This window comes from Octopus bimaculoides, chromosome 25 (assembly GCF_046866305.1).
Source record: "Octopus bimaculoides isolate indiv1 chromosome 25, ASM4686630v1, whole genome shotgun sequence".
In the NCBI taxonomy this organism is placed as follows: Eukaryota; Metazoa; Mollusca; class Cephalopoda; order Octopoda; family Octopodidae; genus Octopus; species Octopus bimaculoides.
Window position 1 is genome coordinate 31,500,408 of NC_142952.1, and position 24,467 is coordinate 31,524,874.

General features: G+C 36.1%; 1 protein-coding gene across 1 annotated transcript; it reads left to right on the plus strand.

Moving 5' to 3' along the window:
- The first annotated feature begins 437 nt into the window (after window positions 1-437).
- LOC106876411 (phosphoglucomutase-1) lies at window positions 438-22,355 on the plus strand. Its single transcript, XM_089342059.1, has 10 exons — window positions 438-1,112; window positions 14,041-14,203; window positions 15,176-15,448; window positions 16,656-16,846; window positions 17,963-18,117; window positions 18,444-18,575; window positions 19,683-19,802; window positions 20,611-20,794; window positions 21,192-21,326; window positions 21,882-22,355. Exons 1-10 carry the CDS (start codon window positions 867-869, stop codon window positions 21,969-21,971), a joined length of 1,689 nt encoding a protein of 562 aa, XP_089198185.1. The 5' UTR covers window positions 438-866; the 3' UTR covers window positions 21,972-22,355.
- The last annotated feature ends 2,112 nt before the right edge of the window (window positions 22,356-24,467 follow it).

The following is a 24,467-nucleotide window of genomic DNA, read 5'->3' on the forward strand; positions in this document are numbered from 1 at the left end:
CTGGGATCCTTTTCTATTTCACAACAGATATTGATTGAATTTAACAATAATTAATAATTTTCGTATCTAAATTAACTTCCAACAATGTTTATATATATGTATACATTTACATATCTCAACACACACATTTTTTAATAATCATGTTATCTTGCGCGTGCGTATGGCGGATGCGTGCGCGACCGTCCTTGAGGGTTTGGGTTCAAGGTCGTCACCGCCGTCGATCTTTTTCTATTGTTGGTAATAAGAGCACGCCTGCCTCTCCCTCTCCCCCTCTCTCCCATTTACACTCGTACTCTCTCTCTTTGTTTTTATCTCTCTCTCTCTCTCTCTGCCTATCGTTCCTTTCTTACATTTTTCTTCTCCTCTTCCTCTGCCTCCTTCATCCGCCCCTCCCTTTACCTCTATTACTCTCATTTCCCCCTCTCTCTATCTTTCTTATACAGTGTCGTAGCAGCTATGTAATTCCACTATACCTTCCTATCTATTTATACATACTTTAACATATATATATATATATATACATAGATAGATAGATCTTAACTGTATCTATCACGCTACCAATCGAGAAGGAATTTGTCTGTTTCTGTCGCAGACTTTCCTCTCTTTCTTTTTTTCCTCCTTTATTCCATCCAAAAAACGCAGAAACAGCGTCGAAGTAAGGCCGTTAAGACTGTGCCAATTCCATCAGATCAGCATTAGTTTTGGTTTGTTTCATTTAATTTTCTTTGGTTTTAATTTCCAGTCGGCTTATATACTTCCACTGCACACCACTCGCATCCCAAGCTACAGTCGCGACTCTATACTCCAAGAGAGACCATTAAAAAACCGGAGGAAAAAAATCCCTTGAAACACAGACACAGCTCAACATGGCCCTGGAGGTTTCAACGGTGATCACCAAGCCGTTTGACGGTCAAAAACCGGGAACAAGCGGCCTCCGCAAACCTGTGAAGGTGTATATGGAAGAGAACTATACCGAGAACTTTATACAGTCGATGTTGACTGCGGCCCTGGGGGATAAGCTGAAAAACTCCACCCTGGTTGTTGGAGGAGATGGACGTTATTATGTTAAAGAAGCTGTCCTGAAGATCATCCAGATGTGTGCTGCCAATGATGTATGTATACACTAATGTATATTTATTGTATATTAGACGTGTATATTGCATGTATGCACACACGCACGTACACACACATGTATGTATGTAAATATATGTAAATATATAAACATCCCCTGGTTGCTTGGATGCTTCAGACTACCCCTGAAGAATCGAGGCAAACCTACCACTTATATATATATATATATATATATATATATATATATATATATATATATATATAAAGAGAGAGAGAGAGGTGTAGATAGATAGATGTATATACGTGTATGTGTGTATAAATCATCTCTCTGTATATGCATGTATATACATGCATGTGTGCGTGTGTATGTATATATATATATATATATATATATATATATATATGTATATGTATATACATATATATATATATATATATATTTAAATGCAAAACTACAATCAGAGACAATCCAGATGTGACCATCTCATATATTTTCCCTATATGTAAGCGAAAGAATCCACGACCGAATTCTTCAAGTTACATGTCCTTTAACTGTGACATAAGACGATTTTTTTGGCTGCCGTTTCTAGCGTCTCGAGTGTCCTCCTACAGGTTCCCTTGTTAACTTGGCTGCATTTAATTGTTCTTAGACCAATGATCAAAGATGTGTTCCCACCGTGACCATCTCCTTTATACTGTCTTTTCTTAACAGTTATTTACAACTGTAGTAGTAGTAGTAGTAGTAGTAGTTCGTGTTTAACAAACTCCCCTTCAAAGACAGTTCTGATTACCCCGACCTGTGATGAAAGGCGCTTTAGTTATGACCTTCTCGTCTTTTATTCAACCATAGTGCATGTGTATCTAGGACTACATTATTCAATGTGTCCTTTTATTTATTATTTTTTTTTGTGACGATAAATGAAATTTGGCTGTTATTTTAACCACTTCAGATGACCACGTAGAAGGCTCCCTGTTGTCCAATGGTTTAACATGTTCGATGTTGTTGTTGTTGTTGCTGTTTAACCCTCGGTCAATCCTGATCAAGCAAACTTATGATCAAAGACATTCCATATTTGGGCGGAGGTAAAGAATACGCACGCCACCCGTTTTCGGCGTAACCCTAAACCCTAATCCTAAAACTAACCCTGACCCTAAACCCTAACCCTAAACACCGGGTGTGCATATTCTTTACCTTCGTCCCATATTTGACCATCCTGTACTTTTAGTAGCATCTGAAGATTTAACTGTTATGTCTAGCATTCGAGCGCCCATATACCGATCCACCATTTTGACAGGTCGTTTAGCCCTAGGCCATTGCGTGACCCAGTAGACCTATAATTAGAGACAATCCAGTTTTGGTCATCCTGTATATATATATATTTCAGACTAATCAAGAAACCTGTATCTAAAGTGTAGTTCCTTTTATTTTCAATTTGATACTATTTAACGGGAGATTTGGCTGCTATTTCTAAAAGATGAAGCCCGATTTATACCAGGAATTTTCAATTTCACTCTCATTGTGGGCCACTTGCCGATTATTAGCGATTATTTCCGATTATTAACGATTGTTTGTTTACATTTTACTACTTCAAATATATTTGGTGGTCTTTGAATAAATGGCTGTAAATATGTGTGTACTTATATATGTGTGTGTATGCATGCGTGTATATGTATGTATATATGTGTGTATGCGTGTGTGTATGTGTATTTATGTATATATATATATATATATATATATATATATATATATATATATGCATGTGTGTGTGCAAATATATATGTGTGTATGCACATATATATGTATGCACACACATACGCCGTAGGGAGAGGGCTGTTTTGACTTCGTTTATTGAAGTTGTCTTCTGTACAATTGTGTCTTGTCGTTTTAACCAATTCCAGATGAGAAGGGGAGATAATCTCAGCAATCACAAATTCTCCCACACTGTTATGCCGCTAAGGAAAATGCAATGTAATAGGAGACAAAAAGGACAGCTGTCGTTACACGTTTCTACCCAATTGTGTGTCATCAGCACAGCGGGTGTCTTACCTTGAAACCAGCAGCCTACATACTTGGACTTATACCAAGAGAATGGAAAACATTTATAAGTGTGACCGTGTGGTAAGAAGCTTGCTTCTCAACTATATGGTTCCAGGTTCAATCCCACTGCGTGGCACCTTGGGCAAGTGTTTTTTACTTGTGAGTTGATTTGGTAGACAGAAACTGAAAGAAGCCCATCGTATATATATATATATATATATATATATATATATATATATATATATATATATATATATATATATATATAAGTATAAATATGTGTGTGTGTGCGTGTGTATGTTTGTATGTCTGTGTTTGCCCACCCCCATCCCCCACCATCACTTGACAACCAATGTTGGTGTGTTTACGTGTCCGTAACTTAACGGTTCGGCCAAAGATGCCGGCGGAATAAGACGTAGGCTTACAAAGAATAAGTCCTGGGGTCGATTTGCTCAACTGAAGGCATTGCACCAGCGTGTCCACAGTCAAATGACTGAAACAAATAAAAGAATATATACATAGTCAATTTGAGGATGTTAAATCCACATTAGGGATTAAGTATTCCAAAAAATGTTGCTGGTTAATCACTGTCGGTTATGATGATGAGGGCTCCAGTTGATCCAATCAACGGAACAGCCTGCTCGTGAAATTAATGTGCAAGTGGCTGAGCACTCCACAGACACATGTACCCTTAATGTAGTTCTCGGGGAGATTCAGTGCGACACAGAATGTGATATGGCTGGCTCTTTGAAATACAGATACAATTCATTTTAGCCAGCTGAGTGGACTGGAGCAATGTAAAATAAAGTGTCTTGCTCAAGGATACAAGTCACCAGGAATTTATGACTTTACAGTCATGAGCCAAATACTCTAACCACTAAGCCATGCGCCTTCATAGATGTAATACACTGGTCAGATAAAGAGTTAAAACAATACATGAGGAGAAGGGGAGATAATCTCAAATATCTCATTCTCCAAAGTAGGACGCTTGATGTACAAATGATGCCTACTGGAGTCGAAACACATGTCCATAGCTGTCTTCTTCTTTCCAATCAAAGACAATCCAACTGTCTTTTTATTCTCAGGATTATCTCCCCTTCTCATTGGAAGTTGATTGCAATTGCCACTAGACATTTGTTTAGTCTTCCCCGAAAGGGAAAATAATTTCAACAGATCAAGTATTTAAAGCAACTCTATTAAGTTTTGTTACATGTATTTATTCTACTGGCCACCCTGAGTTATTTCCCTTAGCTCATGTTCAGTGGGCTTCTTTCAGTTTCAATCTGACAAATCCACTCACAAGACTTTGGCATATGTGTCATCCCTACACATTTTTTCTCCATTATTTTCCCTTTCAATTCTTTCTACACATTTTCTCTCCATTTTTTTCGTTCTCTTTCCATCTTTTTTACCGTTCAATTCTTTCTGTAAAAGAGCATAGGCTCGAAGCATCAAAGACTTTTCCATTCTCCCCGAGCGTTAAACTAATACACCTGCTTGTTGTTCGCTCACTTGTCTTCGTCTTTAGTTTTCTGCAAATTTGAACCCCCCCCCCACACACACACACACACGTGGTGTGTATGTGTGTATAAACATATATGCAAACATCTTTGAACTTATAATATGCTCAAGAAGTTGGTGGGTGGGCATGTGTTTTGGCATTCGTTCCAACTGTGTCAATCTTGTCGGAAATTTGGGACGCAGGAACTGTTCGTGGGTGTGGGCGCACGCTTGCGGCTGTATGCACATTGAATGCAAAATCAAGGTTAAGAAATTGGGTTACAGTTATCATATTGTTCTACTTTGCTACTCAAAAAGGTATTAAATGTTGCTGTTGAGAAATGATAACTGAAGTCTAAAAATAATGTCTGATAATTTATTCATAACCATTAACTCATTCGTTTCGATTTACTCGCGCTAGCCACGTCTATTTTTGTATATTACCAGCTTCATTTTTCTTTGATTATCAATTTTGTACTTTCTATGACACTCGAGTTAAAATGTCCCTTATGTTATGAAATGTATTTAACAGGCGTGGCGAAGACAGTATTAGAAATAAATATTATCAATGTCTCCCATTTTTAAGCATTAAAAGCTCCACGTTGCTTCACATCGGTGATCAGACGAAAACCGGTGTTTAAAACGTGATGTGGACCCTTTTCTTTTCATCCTACCAAGAATTGATCACGCATACCTTCACGAGTCTGCACCCCCCCCCCCAACCATCACCACCTCCGATTTTGTTTTCTCTCCGAGCTTTTGCATTGTACTTGTTGCAGTCATTGGACAGCGACCATACGGGGGCACCGCCTTGAAGGGGTTTCAGTCGAACGGATCAACCCATATATTTATTTGTTTTAAGCCTGATACTTATTCTGTTGGTCATTTTTACCGAGCCGCCTAGATACGGGGACGTAAACAAACCAGCACCGGTTGTCAAGCGGTGATGGAGATGGGGAACAGGTATAAAGCCACATATATATGTTTGGAACTTTTAGGAAAATGGGATTTTTTTTTCAATAAAATTATATAGAATTACCTTACAAACGGTATACATTACGATTATAAAAAAATTTGTGGGGAAAATTTTTTTCAAGGGGGTGGCGAGGGGACTTCGGAAAATTCAAAAGATCCAAGCTTTTCTCTTGTAATTTTTAGGAAAATAGAGCTTTTTTATTGAAATTTTATAGAATTACCTTACAAACAGTATACATTACGATTATAAAGAAATTTGTGGGGAAAACTCTTTTCCAAGAGGGTGGCGAGGGGACTTCGAAAAATTCAAAAGATCCAAGCTTTTCTCTTGTAACTTTTAGGAAAATAGAGTGTTTTTTAAATGAAATTTTACAGAAATACCTTACAAACGGCATACATTACGATTATAAAGAAATTTGTGGGGGAAATCTTTTCCAAGAGGGTGGCGAGGGGACTTCGGCAAATTCAAAAGATCCAAGCTTTTCTCTTGTAACTTTTAGGAAAATAGAGGCTTTTTTTAATGAAATTTTATAGAAATACCTTACAAATGGCATACATTAAGATTATAAAGAAATTTGTGGGGAAAATCTTTTCCAAGAGGGTGGCGAGGGGACTTCGGAAAACTCAAAAGATCCAAGCTTTTCTCTTGTAATTTTTAGGAAAATAGAGCTTTTTTATTGAAATTTTATAGAATTACCTTACAAACAGTATACATTACGATTATAAAGAAATTTGTGGGGAAAACTCTTTTCCAAGAGGGTGGCGAGGGGACTTCGAAAAATTCAAAAGATCCAAGCTTTTCTCTTGTAACTTTTAGGAAAATAGAGTGTTTTTTAAATGAAATTTTACAGAAATACCTTACAAACGGCATACATTACGATTATAAAGAAATTTGTGGGGGAAATCTTTTCCAAGAGGGTGGCGAGGGGACTTCGGCAAATTCAAAAGATCCAAGCTTTTCTCTTGTAACTTTTAGGAAAATAGAGGCTTTTTTTAATGAAATTTTATAGAAATACCTTACAAATGGCATACATTAAGATTATAAAGAAATTTGTGGGGAAAATCTTTTCCAAGAGGGTGGCGAGGGGACTTCGGAAAACTCAAAAGATCCAAGCTTTTCTCTTGTAACTTTTAGGAAAATAGAGTTTTTTTCTTTGATGAAATTTTATAGAAATACCTTACAAATGGCATACATTACGATTATAAAAGAATTTGTGGGGAAAACTCTTTTCCAAGAGGGTGGCGAGGGGACTTCGGAAAATTCAAAAGATCCAAGCTTTTCTCTTGTAACCTTTAGGAAAATAGAGTGTTTTTTAAATGAAATTTTATAGAAATGCCTTACAAATGGCATACATTAAGATTATAAAGAAATTTGTGGGGAAAATCTTTTCCAAGAGGGTGGCGAGGGGACTTCGGAAAATTCAAAAGATCCAAGCTTTTCTCTTGTAACTTTTAGGAAAATGGATGCTTTTTTTAATGAAATTTTATAGAAATACCTTACAAACGGCATACATTAAGATTATAAAGAAATTTGTGGGAAAACTCTTTTCCAAGAGGGTGGCGAGGGGACTTTGGAAAATTCAAAAGATCCAAGCTTTTCTCTTGTAACTTTTAGGAAAATGGAGGCTTTTTTTAATGAAATTTTATAGAAATAACTAACAAACGGCATACATTATGATTATAAAGAAATTTGTGGGAAAACTCTTTTCCAAGAGGGTGGCGAGTGGACTTCGGAAAATTCAAAAGATCCAAGCTTTTCTCTTGTAACTTTTAGGAAAATGGAGGCTTTTTTTAATGAAATTTTATATAAATACCTTACAAACGGCATACATTATGATTATAAAGAAATTTGTGGGAAAACTCTTTTCCAATAGGGTGGCGAGTGGACTTCGGAAAATTCAAAAGATCCAAGCTTTTCCCTCGTAACTTTTAGGAAAATAGACCCTTTTTTAATGAAATTTTATAGAAATGCCTTACAAATGGCATACATTACGATTATAAAGAAATTTGTAACGAAAATCTATTCCAAGAGGGTGGCGAGAGGACTTTGGAAAATTTACAAGATCCGAGCTTTTACTTCGTAACTTTTATAAAATGGAGTTTTTTTTAAATAAAATTTTATAGAAATGCCTTACAAATGGCATACATTACGATAATAAAGAAATTGGTGGTGGAAAATCATATCCAAGAGGGTGGCGAGGGGACTTCGGAAAATTCAAAAGATCCAAACTTTTCTCTTGTAACTTTTAGGAAAATGGAGGCTTTTTTTAATGACATTTTATAGAAATACCTTACAAACGGCATACATTATGATTATAAAGAAATTTGTGGGAAAACTCTTTTCCAATAGGGTGGCGAGTGGACTTCGGAAAATTTACAAGATCCGAGTTTTTACTTCGTAACTTTTATAAAATGGAGTTTTTTTTAAATAAAATTTTATAGAAATACCTTACAAATGGCATACATTAGGATTATAAAGAAATTGGTGGGGGGAAATGTTAACAAGATCCGAATTTTTCCTCGTTATATTCCGAAACCACATTCAACTTTCTACAGATACCCTAGCGTAGTAATACTACGCTCATACACACATACATACATACACAAATATATATATATATATATATATATATATATATATATATATATATATATATATACACACACACACGTATATATGGCTTTCTTTACAAATATTTTAAGATGACATTTTGCAGAAATACATTATACTGAAAAATCAAACAAGTCTGAAAAGAATAATAAAACGAACGTTGAAGTTATAAAAATTAGTGGTAACGATGTCTGAACTTAACAAAAACAAGCCATGTTAGTGTTTAATGTGAAACAAGTCAAAGTGAATTAAAACAATATCTTTTACATATTTGCTAAAATTATTGGATATAAAGATCCCAGGATATATTAACACTAAGTTGCAAAACAATTTTCAAATGGTATCAAGTGTTTTCACTTACCTTTAGCAGTTTTTTTCGCCGAAATTTCAAGCGGGTATCAAGTACCCTTCGATTTCGTGTGCAGACGGGGACGAAGTGAAGGTGGGTTTTATCATTTATGTCGTTTTTTTTTTTTCTTTGGCAAGTACAATATAAATTTCAAAATGCAGATTTTTTTTTGCAAATTGGGAATCTCCGCCCTCGATATAGAAATAAAACCGTAGAAATAAAACCGTAAAAATATCCCAAAGGGGATGATACGGTCCATGATCTTTAACCTCCCGCTGACCGATCGATGAAATTTGGGGAATGATTTATCGAATAGTGAATGTATCTGACTATATGGAGATTACAAAAGCTTGCCAAATTGTCTGACATAACAGTAGTTCCTGGAAGAACATTTTGTCTTCAAACATTCTCCAATGTCTCGGGTACACGTTGAAGAAATCCTTTTCTGGTTGTGCTGTCATAAGAGCAGACGACCCAAGTTTTGCGACACATTCTTCCTCCATTGTTCTTGCTATTGAAGAACAAACTTTGCATCGATCTCCACTCAATGATCCGGACCACCAAATGGGAGTTGTTGCCTTGCAGCAGTTTTGTCAAACAAATATCTCTACAGAACTGGTACTACTGAACTGCAGATATCGTCCCAGGCAATCCGAAAATAAAATCAAACACTAAATAATAAAAAATTACATAAAATGGCAGCTTCGAGTTTTCTGTAAATGAATTTTTCCTGATGGTTTCTGATGGAAAGAGTTTTTTATTATTTTTTTTTTTTGACATTTTGCGCACTTTCTAATGACAAAACCCGACTAGAATTTTGAAAAATCATCGAATGTGTGCAAGCACACGTTTTTTTCAATGGCAATATGTTTTGTCTTGAGATAATCTATAATGTTCTCTGGTGCAAAGTGCAGTAAAAGTTCCAATCTGGGTGTACACAATGTAAAATAAATTCAGGAAAATAGTAATAGCTGCTTCTTTTTAAAGGGTATAAATATTGTGCAGAAGATGATGATGGTTGTGGTAGCCTCTTTTTTCAGTTAGTTTACGGAAATAATGTATGAACTTGTGCGATGTTGATCCTTCGATTTTATTTTTAATTGTGACAATGAAGCAATGGGTTCAGTCTTTACCTCCAAAATTTATTTATCTTGCAAACGAAACCCCACATACACACACATACATGGTGGGGGAAAATCTTTTCCAAGAGGGTGGCGAGAGGACTTCGGAAAATTTACAAGATCCGAGCTTTTCCTTCGTAACTTTTATAAAATGGAGTTTTTTTTCAATGAAATTTTATAAAAATACCTTACAAATGGCATACATTAGGATTATAAAGAAATTGGGGGGGGGGAATGTTAACAAGATCCGAATTTTTCCTCGTTATATTCCGAAATCACATTCAACTTTCTACAGATACCCTAGCGTAGAACTACTACCCTCACACATATACATACATACACACACATATATATACACACACACACACACATGTATATATGGGTTTCTTTACAAATATTTTACGATGACATTTTGCTGAAATACATTATACTGAAAAATCAAAGAAGTCTGAAAAGAATAATAAACAAACGTTGAAGTTATAAAAGATTAGTGGTAACGATGTCTGGACAAAAAAAGCCATGTTAGTGTTTATGTGAAACAAGTCAAAGTGAATTAAAACAATATCTTTTACATATTTGCTAAAATTATTGGATATAAAGATCCCAGGATATATTAACACTAAGTTGCAAAACAATTTTCAAATAGTATCAAGTGTTTTCACTTACCTTTAGCAGTTTTTGTCGCCGAAATTTCAAGCGGGTATCAAGTACCCTTCGATTTCGTGTGCAGACGGGGACGAAGTGAAGGTGGGTTTTATCATTTATGTCGTTTTTTTTTTTTTTTCTTTGGCAAGTACAATATAAATTTCGAAATGCAGATTTCTTTTGCAAATTGGGAATCTCCGCCCTCGATATAGAAATAAAACTGTAGAAATAAAACCGTGAAAATATCCCAAAGGGGATGATATGGTCCATGATCTCCGCCATTTTCTACAATGCCCCGGTGATCGATCGATGAAATTTGGGGAATGATTTATCGAATAGTGAATGTATCTGACTATATGGAGATTACAAAAGCTTGCCAAATTGTCAGACATAACAGTAGTTCCTGGAAGAAAAATTTGTCTTCAAACATTCTCCAATGTCTCGGGTACACGTTGAAGAAATCCTTTTCTGGTTGTGCTGTCATAAGAGCAGACGACCCAAGTTTTGCGACACATTCTTCCTCCATTGTTCTTGCTATTGAAGAACAAACTTTGCATCGATCTCCACTCAATGATCCGGACCACCAAATGGGAGTTTTTGCCTTGCAGCAGTTTTGTCAAACAAACATCTCTACAGAACTGGTACCACTGAACTGCAGATATCGTCCCAGGCAATCCGAAAATAAAATCAAACACTAAATAATAAAAAATTACATAAAATGGCAGCTTCGAGTTTTCTGTAAATGAATTTTTCCTGATGGTTTCTGATGGAAAGAGTTTTTTATTATTTTTTTTTTTTGACATTTTGCGCACTTTCTAATGACAAAACCCGACTAGAATTTTGAAAAATCATCGAATGTGTGCAAGCACACGTTTTTTTCAATGGCAATATGTTTTGTCTTGAGATAATCTATAATGTTCTCTGGTGCAAAGTGCAGTAAAAGTTCCAATCTGGGTGTACACAATGTAAAATAAATTCAGGAAAATAGTAATAGCTGCTTCTTTTTAAAGGGTATAAATATTGTGCAGAAGATGATGATGGTTGTGGTAGCCTCTTTTTTCAGTTAGTTTACGGAAATAATGTATGAACTTGTGCGATGTTGATCCTTCGGTGATAATGAAGCAATGGGTTCAGTCCTTACCGCCAAAATTAATTTATCTTGCAAACGAAACCCCACATACACACACACACATATACACAATTTCAGAAGCATAGCAACAGTTACTTCTTGTTGTGAAGAAGATGATGATGATGATGATGATGATGATTGTTGCTGATGGGGATGGTACACACACACACAAACACACGCACACACATACACATATCTACACATAGACGCACGTAGATAAACATAGATGAAGTCCCATTTCGGAAGTATATTAAAGTTTTTAGTTGACGTATGACAGAGAATTATTCAATATTGTGTTTGCTTTTCCCCCGACGTATACAGCAGGTATATATAACCTGCAATTTCACTTGTTTCAGCCGTTCATTTTCTGTGAGCTGTGGAGATTGTTGCGCTCGCGCACCTTTCATTACTGAATAGTGAGGAGTGCGTGGTTCAATTTGGGAGTTTCCCTGAGTACATATATTCCTTGTGCATTCCAAAACCGAGTTGTCGATTTTCACGTATGAGGTATCAAAAGATTCAGTACTATTTCCACCACTAACTAAACTTTATTTTCATTGACATATTTGATATACAAAACTTTAAAATTATAATCTTTTCCGGCGATGACGTCTCATTTTCTATGAGTGTGTACCTTAAAAGACCTCTATCATTACCTTCACTCACTCTGTCTCTCCCTTTCTTTCTCACACACGTGCGCGCACAGACTCACAAAATCCTAATTATGCTCTAACATCATGGGTCTATGCAACTGTTGCAATATCACTCTTTATGGAGGAGTTCTCCGTTTCCTCGGTAAAAATAATACTTATTTCTTTGTTACCCACAAGGGGCTAAACATAGAGGGGACAAACAAGGACAGACAAAGGGATTAAGTCGATTATATCGAGCCCAGTGCGTAACTGGTACTTATTTAATCGACCCCGAAAGGATGAAAGGCAAAGTCGACATCGGTGGTATTTGAACTCAGAACGTAACGGCAAACGAAATACCGCTAAGCATTTCGCCCGGCGTGCTAACGTTTCTGCCAGCTCGCAGGTGCGAAACCGCATCAGCCCCCTTTCTTTACAAATATTTTAAGATGACATTTTGCAGAAATATATTATATTGAAAAATCCAAGAAGTTTGAAAAGAATAATAAAACAAACGTTGAAGTTATAAAAATTAGTGTTAACGATATCTGGACTAAACAAAAAAACCATGTTAGTGTTTGTGTGAAACAAGTCAAAGTGTATTAAAACAATATCTTTTACATACCTGCTAAAATTACTGGATATATAGATCCCTGGATATATAAACCCTAAGCTGCAAAACAGTTTTGAAATGGCTTCAAGTGTTTTCACTTTCCTTCAGCAATCTTTGGCGCCGAAATTTTAAGCGGGTAACAAGTACCCTTCGATTTCGTGTGGAGGGAGAGACGGGGGGGACGGAGTGAGGGTGTGTTTTGTTATTTATGTTTTTTTGTTCTTTTTTGCCTGTACAATGTATATATATATATATATATATATATATATATGCATATATCTATATATTATTTATATTATATTATATATATATATATATATATATATATATATATATATATATATATATATATATATATATGCATATATCTATATATTATTTATATTATATTATATATATATATATATATATATATCCCATTTGAGAATAACGACGGAAGGGTTTTAAAAAATCGTAAAAATAATTTCATTGAAGATAAAATGAAACAAAAATGAAGCCAAAACCTTAATTATTGCAAATGGGTAGAAAAATAAACACTACGTAGTATAGTAGTAGTAGTAGTAGTAGTAGTAGTAGTAGTAGTAGTAGTAGTACTACTATGCTAGGGTATCTGTAGAAAGGTGATTGTGATTTCGGAATATAACGAGGAAAAAATCGGATCTTGTGAATTTTCCGAAGTCCTCTCAAAACCCTTTGGGAAGATTTTTTCCCACAAATTTCTTTATAATCGTAATGTATGCCGTTTGAAAAGTATTTCTATAAAATTTCATTGAAAAAAAACCCATTTCCCTAAAAGTTATGAAGGAAAAACTCGGATCTTGTGAATTTTCCGAGGTCCTCTCAAAACCCTTTGGGAAGATTTTTTCCCACAAATTTCTTTATAATCGTAATGTATGCCGTTTGAAAAGTATTTCTATAAAATTTCATTGAAAAAAAAACCCATTTCCCTAAAAGTTATGAAGGAAAAACTCGGATCTTGTGAATTTTCCGAGGTCCTCTCTCCACCTTCCCATTGCTTTCCACGCATTTTTTTCATATTCGTTTCCTACACATTGTTTTACACCCATTCCAGTATATTTTTTGGAGTTTCATTTCCGGGTCAAGATGTAAACATTAACCTATGTTTGCAAGTGTATGCGCACGCGCTCGATGGGCTTCTTTCAGTTTCCATCTACCAAAACCATTAAAGAGGTTTTAGTCAACCTGAGGCTATAGCAGAAGCCTCTTGCCCAAGGTGACATGCAGTTGAACTGGAACCCAAGGCCACATGGTTGGAAAGCAAACTTGTTAACCACGTCTGCGCCTCGTTAGCTTTTTTTTTTATATATATATTTATTTATTCATTTACTTTTTAAGGTTTCCAAACTGATTGTTGGCAAGGATGGAATTTTTTCAACTCCTGCCGTGTCTCATGTCATACGGAAATATGAAACAGATGGTGGAATTATTCTGACTGCCAGCCATAATCCTGGAGGGCCAAACGCTGATTTTGGAATCAAGTTTAATTGTTCCAACGGAGGTAAGCACTCTCATATTCTTCCACAGTGTTTCTTGTGGCACCTTGAGCAAATGTCTTCTACTATAGCCCTGGGAGTGGATTTCATAGACTGAAACTGAAAGAAGCCTATGTGTACATATGTATGTATGTTTTCATAGAAGACTGGAAATGTATGACACCACTTGTATAACAGTGATGATCATTTACAACTGTTACATGATATCAAGACAAGGACATGCAAAAACACTCACACGCTAACATTTATATACACACACTCACACACACGTGCCAGACTTCTTTCAGTTTCCGTCTACCAAATCCACTCAAGGATTTGGTCAGCTTGAGACTATAGTTCAAGAACCATGGTCAAAGGTGCCACATAGTGGGGCTGAACCTGGAACCATGTGGTTGTGAAGCAAACTTCTTACCACACTTTCACACCTGTGCCTATAAATATATGCATGTGTGTGTGAGTGTTTGTGTATGTATGTATGTATGTATGTATTTTGATTTATGTATATATTAATATTATCTCGGTTGAAAAAACTTCAATAATGAAAATATGTTAATAGTTACCAGGGTAGCAAAAAACACAAAAACTGGGATATCATACCCAGTTAATGGGAAGAAATACCAAGTTAAAGTGACATATTTTGAGTAGATATGAAGAATAATAATAAATGGAGCAAAACGCATATAAACAAAAAGTTCCTTTCATTTCTACATATGTTTCAAAATATATGTGCACTCTACTCCAAAGAAGTAAGAGGTGCTGGAATTACACATAAATTCATCTTCAGGGAACCAACATACAAAAAGCAAGACAAGCGCATATGTATGTATGTATATGCATCACTTTCTGTTGAAGAGTGTAGGATTGAAGCAGCAAAAACTTTTCCATTTTTCCCAAGCATCAAATTAATCCACCTGCTTGTTGATCCTACATACATAGATTCTCACATATTTTTTTTTTCTGTTATACTTTCATATTAGGTCCTGCTCCTGAAGGCGTCACAAACGCAATATTTGAAATGTCCAAAAATATCAAGACCTATAAAACCTGCCCGAAATTGACAATGGATCTCTCAAAGATTGGTTCCAGTAAATTCAAAATTGCTGGCCATGAGATGGTCGTCGAAATTATCGATCCCGTCGCTGATTACATCGCTTATATGAAGGAATTATTTGACTTCAACTCCATCAAGAAACTCTTAAAAGGTGACGGATGTCCAAAGTTGGACATTCTTCTGGACTCCATGCACGGAGGTAAGAATCACGTTTTGGTTATCAGTTTTTGTTCACATTCATTATTTTTGCTTTTTATTTCTTTTTTTTTTTTTTAGCCAGAATTTGGTTGACAAGTATTATGTCTATAATATACTCCCACCTTTATTTCTCCCCCACCCCGCTACCAGCTGCTTAACCCTTTCGTTGCCATATTTCTGCTGAAATGCATTATCTTCGTTTCAGTTAACTTCGAAAATAAGGAAGAATTTAGTAAAATAACTGTTGTTACTAACGTGGTGTTTTTAAGGCGGCAAACTGGCAGGAATTTCAGCATGCTGGATGAAATGTTTAGCGGTATTTCAGCTGTCGCTATGTTCTGAGTTCAAATTCCACTGAGGTCAACTTTAACTTTGATCCTTTCAGGGTCGATAAATAAGTACCAGTCAAGCATTGGGGGTCAATCTAACTGACTTACCCCTTCCCCAAAATTGCTGGCCTTGTGCCAAAATTTGAAACCAGTAAGCTTGTGTTTGAACACATGGAATTTTGGTGGGAAGTTTTAATTTAGATCACTTTAACCCTTTTGTTACCATATTCTTGTTGAAATACACTGCCTTTGTTTCAATTAATTTTGAAAATAATGAAGTATTCAGTGAAATAATTGTCATTAGTAAGCTGATTTTTTGGAACATAAATTAGCATGAAATTTTGAATGAAGGTTTTAATTTAGATTATTTTAAAATTAGAAGTTTGTGTCATAGAACTGGGGTTGGTCTCAGGTTGGTTGGTATCAAAACGGTTTCTTTGATTGTACCTGTGGCTTGTGGGCCCTGGCTTCCCAGCACAAGTGACTATCAAATATTCTGCCACCTATTGTATAAATGAATGCACCCTTTTAAAGCCTAGCCAGGCTCATGGGCCCGGTTTCAATGGCGTATGTGTTCCCCAGCTGAACGGGACGCCAGTCCATTGCAGCGTTACTCATTTTTGCCAGCTGAGTGGACTGGAGCAATGTGAAATGAAGTGTTTTGCTCAAGAACACAACGCATCACCCGGTCCAGGAATCGAAACCACAATCTTATGATCATGGTGCTGACACCCTAACCACTAAGCCACACGCCTCCACCCACCTACTGTATAACATAAGAAAAATCTGCTTCAAGTTTTTATTCTGGTTGTTTTATAGGAAAAGAGTCAGAGTGAGTTTAGATCAAATGCAAACTTTTATTTCTTATTTTTGTTCCAGTCACTGGACCGTATGTAAAGAAAATATTCTGTGATGAACTCGGAGTTGATCCAAAGAGCTGTGTCAATAGCAATATCTTGCCTGATTTTGGAGGCCTTCATCCTGATCCCAACTTAACCTACGCTGCTAACCTCGTCAATGAACTAAAGAAAGGAAAGCATGGATTTGGTGCAGCATTTGATGGAGACGGTGTAAGTCTTTTGCCGTTTTTTTTCCTTTATAAAAATGCACACATGCTGGCACCACATATAAAGCACCTGTGCTGGCACCACATATGAAGCGCCGGTGCTGGTGCCATTTAAATGGCACCCAGTCTGGTGCCTTGTATAAAACACTGGCCCTGACACCACATGAAAATCACCCAGTCCACACTGTAAAGTGGTTGGCATTAGGAAGGGCATCCAGCCATAGAACCCATGCCAAAACAGACAACCGGAGCCTGGTGCAGCTCTCCAGCCTTGCCTGCCCTTGTCAAATTGCCCGACCCATTCCAGCATGGAAAACAGATGTTAAATGATGATGATGGTATATATAAAAGAAACAATTTAAATGTGGAAAGGAGGAGTCAAATTGACATTACAATTGTTTCCGTAAATGGACAATATCATTTATTCCATATCTCATACGATATTTTGCAATACATGCCATAATATATGGAAATGAGTAACTAATTCCATAGTCCATTTCTTCTTCAAATGTCATGATTCAAAGTCAAATGGATTTTAGAATTGTTAATACATATTCCCATATATTATGTCTTTTATTATGTAATATTGTATGAACTGCATATCATTATATGAGAATATAGAAAGATATGATATCGTCTGTTTACAGAAACTATTGCAATGTCGATTTGACTTCTCCTTTCCTGAGTTTAAATTACTACTTTCATTATTCCTTCTACATAGCTTATGTGTATATATATATATATATATATATATATATATATATATATAATAAGTTTTATTATAGGATTGCGTTATGGCTCTTATTTAAATTGATATATATATATATATATATATATATATATCAATTTAAATAAGAGCCATAACGCAATCCTATAATAAAACTTATTATAGGATTGTACTGGGGTCGATGCAATCAACTATCCCCCTCCATGAAATTTCAGGCCTTGAGCCAGTAGTAGAAAGGATTATTATTATTATTATTATTATTATTATTATTACTGTTAGTAGTAGTAGTGGTAGTAGTAGTGGTAGTAGTAGTGGTAGTAGTAGTAGTAGTAGTAGTAGTAGTAGTAGTATCTAGATTCTATTTTTACCTCTTTTCTTTTCTTCTTTTCGCAGGACCGAAACATGATCCTTGGCAAAAACGCCTTCTTTGTCAACCCGTCAGACTCTTTAGCTGTGATAGCAAACAACACAGACTGCATTCCATACTTCAAGAAGACCGGAGTGAAAGGGTTTGCTCGAAGCATGCCAACAAGTGGCGCTGTGGACAGGTGAGTGGGCAAAGGAGGGGCAAAGGAGTAGGGTAAGGGCACACCTCACTGGATTCGCTTCATAGAATCGTTCCTTATTTTGCCTGACATGTTGGGTGCGACAAAAAGAAAAAAAAAAACTTCCCTCCACATTTTGCAGGTTGACAAATGTTTCGACAGCAAACACATGGTGCGTATCTGCCCAAACCATCATCATCATCTCAATTGATTTTAATTGTTCATTTGTGCCAAATATTATTAATTAATGCAATTCTGTAATGCGAGGAATTAATCAATGCAATTCTGTAATGCGAGGAATTACTTAAAACATCTCCATTTTTCCACAGAGTTGCTCACGCTAACAAGAAAGAATTCTTTGAGGTTCCAACTGGTTGGAAATTCTTTGGTAACCTGATGGATGCCGGCCGTTTGTCTCTTTGTGGAGAAGAGAGTTTTGGAACTGGTTCTGATCACATCAGGTATTAACGAACAGAGCTCATTTTTTTTGTTACTGCTTTTTTTTTTAGCAAAGATTATTTGCCAACATAACATGGCAGTCCTGGTTTAGGACGAATGTTGCTGTAAATTAGCCCCTGGAGACATCGTCTCCAGCTGGCTATACAACATGATCTATGTCCTTATATTTTCAAACAAGGGAATCTAAATTACAGCAACATTCGTCCTAAACCAGAACTGCCATGCTCTGGTGGCAAACAATCTTTACTACAAAGTACTGTTGCTGAATATCTCTCGTTGTGAGATTTAAAAATAGTAATGCTTTTTTTTTTTGTCTTTTTCCTTTTACATTACATGTTCTGTTTTTTCACCTTGTTTTCATCATTCAGGGTTGGAGTGGCAGGTGACAATTGAATAAATTACCGATTCCAGGTAGATATTGACACCACCAAAACCTAAAAGATACCTACCCACAAAACATTCTGTGGCCTTGCACTGGGCCTTGTAGCCAATAAAGGAACCGTTGTTAATATTATTTGGGCAGTGAACTCACAGAATGCGACTACATTCTGAGTTCAAGTTCCGCCGAGGTTGACTTTGCCTTTCATCCTTTCGGGGTTGATAAATTAAGTACCAGTTACACACTGGGGTCGATGTAATCGACTTAATCCCATTGTTTGTCCTTGTTTGTCCCCTCTATGTTTAGCCCCTTGTGAGCAGTAAAGAAATAAGAAAGGATTATTATTATTATTATTACTAGCTGGCTCTGTGCCATCAAAAATGATCGCTAATCGTAGTATTTTATATTTAAATAAGGTACGCAATAATCACACACACAAACATTCACCTACTTCCCTTGTACATGTACACACATACACACATATACTGACACAGAGTTGAAATGCTGTTTGATTTTTCTTTTCAGCATTGAATGTTCACCGTCCCACTTCCATTGCACACACACACACACACACACATACACAGAATTGAAACGCTCCCACTACCAGTTTGCCATCACCCCTTCCTTCCTTCCTTATTCATCTATCACCCCTTCCTTTCTCATTCATATGTTGTGACGGAAAAAAACACAAGAGTATTATTATAGTAGATTGTTATTTGCTTCGTCTTAGGGAAAAAGATGGTGTCTGGGCCGTAATGGCTTGGCTCAGTATCCTTGCTCACCGCAAGCAGAGTGTCGAGGAGATCTTACAAAGCCACTGGCAGCAGTATGGACGTAACTTCTTCACCAGGTATGTTTATCCGTCTACCTTTGTTCACCGTGTATGCGTTATTGTACACTAGCTGTTCACTAAGTGTGCTGATTCTTCACCAAGTAACTTTAAGCTGTTCACCAGCTGTGTCTATTGTTCATGGTATGATTGTTCATCAGATGAGTGTATTGTTTCACTATGTATGTTCATTGTTCACTGACTGTTTGTTCAATAGACCTGCACATTGTTCACTAGATGTGCCCAATGTTCTCTATGAATGCTTTCATCAGATATTTATATTGTTCACCAGATGTATATAGTGTTCACCAGATATATATAGTGTTCACCAGATGTATAAGGTGTTCACCAGATGTGTATATTGTCCACCATATATTTATATATTATACACCAAATGTTTATATTATTCACCAGATGTTTATAATATACAGCAGATGTGTATGTTATACATGGGATGTATATATTGTTCACCAAACATATATATATTGTTCACCAGATGTATATATATCATACACTAGATGTTTATATATTGTTCAACAGATGCATATATTGTACACCAGATACATGTATTGTTTATTATGTTTGCCCAATCATTTGCTGTGGGTGTTTGTTCACCAGATGTCTCCACTGTTCAGTATGCCAGCATGAAAAAGTAAACCTGGAAATAACAACAGTAATGATGATGGTGATGATGATGATGATGGTGATGATGATGATGGTATGTGTCTGCATGTGTGTATGTATATGTGCATTCATGTGTATGTGCATCTGCATGTAAATATGTAAAAGAGCCATGTTATGTAATTGATAATGTCTCCCTTGTGTTTAGGTACGACTACGAAAACTGTGAATCTGGTCCGGCCGAGAAGATGATGGAGGTCCTGTTTTCCTTCATTGGTGATCAGTGTAACATTGGCAAAGACTTCACAGAGCAGGGCAAAACCTACAAACTGAAGAAAGCCGACAACTTCTCCTACACAGACCCCATCGACAAGAGTGTCAGCGTGAAACAGGTCAGTTACTCACCCACCCCTTGGGGTCGTCTTGGGTTTGGGAGCATTGTTGGGGGGTGATGGCACTGGTAGTATTGGCAGTGGTGGTGGTGGTGGTAGTGGTGGTGGTGTTTGTGATACTAGTACTGGTTGCAGTGGTGGTAGTGGTGGCATTAGTCACTGAGGTAGTGTTGCTGGTAGTTGTAGTGTCATAAGTGGTTTGCTAATGATTGTGGCATAGGTTGCGAGTGGTGGTAGTGGTGATGGTGGTGGCGTTATGAGTATTAGTAGCAGCGGTGGTGGTGGCGGCGGTGGTGGCGGAGGCAGTGGTGGTGGTGGTGGTGGTGGTGGTAGGGTGGTGGCAGAAAGCATTATGATGATGATGATGAATTTCAAAGCGTTCTGTGTTTGTTTCTAGGGCGTTCGACTAATATTTGCCGATGACTCACGTATCATCATGCGACTCAGTGGCACGGGCAGCACAGGAGCCACAATCCGACTCTACATTGAAGGATACGAAGATGACAAGAGCAAATACTCCATGGATGCTCAGGTAAAAAAATTAAAATTTTTGCATTGTGTGTGTGTGTGTGTGTGTTTTTTGTTGTTTTGTATTTTTGGTGCTAAATGTTGTTCATTGTTTGAGAAGCAGACATGGCTGTGTGGTTAAGAAGTTTGTCTTCCAACCACCTGGTTTCACCTATGTTTGTCTGCCCTTGATGACAAGACTCAGCCATTGTCTCTTTGGCACATTGGCTCTTCGAGGCACATCTTCGTTTGTGGTCTTGTTTCCTCATCTAATGCCCAGAATTTTTCGGAGGCATCTTATTTGGAAAACGTCAAACTGTTTATTTTCGCTTTGAACTATTGTTGAAATATTGTTCAAAGCACCAATAAATAAGTTACTTTCGAGTTGCGCTTTTTGTCATTAAGTTGGCCGTGGTGATGGATTACGTCAGCTATGTTTACCTTAGTGATGGATTGTGGCAATCGTATACAAAAGTAAAGAACTCTTCTCTCTATCTATTACGCTTCTGCTGAGTTACTTCAGTCCTTTATATGAACTATTATTATCATTATTATTATTATTATTATCTTTTCTTTCCAGGTTGTTCTGAAGCCGTTGATTGAGATTGCCCTGAAGATTTCCCAGCTGCCCCAGCTGACAGGACGCTCAGCTCCTACCGTCATCACGTAAACACCAACCGGCCGTTCCAACTCAACATCCACTCCTCAATGACATGGGAATTCTACCCTATAATTTTTTTTTTATTGGAATTATTGCTCCATAAGCAGACGGCACCCTTCATAAAAATGGAAGGGGGGGGCCCCAATGACACGTTGGTTTTTTTTTTGGTTTTTCTAGCCTGGGATTTAAAAACGTTTTATTTATTTTTTTTTTTTAACATCTGCATTTGGTTTTTTCTTAATTTCGGAGTTTTAAAGAAACTTGCATAACGAATATTCAGACTAATTAATATTTATTTTAATTATTTATTTTCCTATTTTGCTTACTTACTCAATAATGACACAATAAATTCAACCAGGAAATTCAAAGACATTGAACCCTCCTCATAAAGGATTATTATTATTATTATTATTATTATTATTATTATTATTATTATTATTATTATTATTAGCATTATATAAGACAGCGAGTTAGCAGAGTTGTTAGCATGTGGTGCAAATATAGTTCAAATTCTGCAAAGGTCAGCTTTGTTTTTCATCCTTTCAGGGTCAATGAAATAAATACCAGTCATAAACTAGGGTTAATCAAATCAACTAGTCCCCTTCTCCAATATTCCAGGCCTTGTGCCTTTAGTAGAAAGGATTATTGTTATTATTATTTTTGGTTTTTATTGACGAAAGAAAAGTAATCGTCCGTGTGTGTGTGTGCATAAATGTGTGTCCTATTATAATTATAAATTAATTATAAAATTTGGGGTTTGCCATTTATTGGCTTATTACTCGCTGGCCACTTATATTATTGTGGTTATTATTCATTTTACTAATGATAATAATTAATAATAATATCTATATAAATATTTTTGAATATTTATTCATTTAGTATATATATATATATATATATATATATATATATATATATATATACATATATATGTATATATGTATGTATTATGTATGTAAATGAATGTATATGTGTAAATATAAATGTAGATGTGTGTGTATTTATATGTGTTTGTGTGCATATATACATAGATAACTATATCTATATCTTGCTATAAATATATGTATGTATGTACGTATATGTATGTATATATCTATGTATATATATGTGTGTGTGTGTGTGTGTGTGTAGGGTACATGTATGTGTATATATGTGTATGGATAGATATATATATGTGTGTGAATGTATTTATTTATATGCGAGGCGGTGAGCTGGCGGAATTATTAACACTTTGAGAAAAATGCTTAGCCACATTTGTTTCAGCTTCTTGCGTTCTGAGTTCAAATCCTGTTTGAGCTGACCTCTGTGGAATTTGAACCCAGGACGTGAAGAGCGGAAAGAAACAGTGCAAAGCATTCTGTCGGATACCCTAATGATTCTGGCAACCTACTAACCAGATGATGATGATGATGATGATAATAATAATAATAATTTCCAGATTCATGTGGAAACTGCTTCATGTAAATAAATAAGGAAAATAAATAAGGCAAAAATTTTTTTATTATTTATTATGAAATTGGTCTTAAAAAAGACTAAAATGAAAGGAAACTTTTTAAATTACCTTCGTTAAGTTAATGAATCGATTTGATTTACCTATTGTGAAGTTAATAAATAAATTTTATAAGAAGTGAGAAATTGTTGTTGTTTTTTTTTTGTTGTTTTTTTTTTTACCTGGATATATTTATAACAATGTGTTTGTCTGTATTTATATATTTGTATCTTTTATCTTCTACCTGCATTGGTTGTTTAATTGCGGCCATGCTGGAGCATCACCTTGAAGAGTTTTTGGCCAAACAAATCAAGTCCGAGAACTTGCTCCTTCTGTTTTTTTAAGCTTGGTACTTATTTTATTACTCACATTTTTGCCGATCCACTAAGTTACAGGGATGTAAAAAAACCCAACATTGTTTGTCAAGCAATGGTGGAGGACACAGACACATACGTGCACACACACACATATATATATATACATACATATATGTATATATATATATATATATATGTGTATATATATATATATATATATATATATATATATATATTTATATATATAAGCGCAGGTGTGGCTGTGTGATAAGAAACTTGCTTTTCAACCACATGGTTGCAGGTTCAGTCCCACTGAATGGCACCTTAGGCAAGTTTCTTCTACTGTAGCCTCAAGCTGAAAGAAGCCCATCGTATGTAAGTGTGCGTGCGTGTGTGTGTGATTGTCACCCCTGCCACTGCTTGACAACCAGTGTTGGTGTGTTTACATCCCTGTAACCTAGTAGCTTGGCAAAACAGAGACCACTAGAATAAGTCCTGGGGTCGCTTTGTTTGAGTAAAATCCTTCAAGGCAGTGCTCCAGCATGGCCACAGTCAAATCACTGAAACAAATAAAAGCAAAATAAAAAAAAATAGTGAGCCAAGAGAAATATCTAACAGTGACCGGTGGCATTGTATTTCAACAAGATAGACAAATACAGGTGTATCAAATGCCATACAACGTAAGTGCTTGCTTTATTA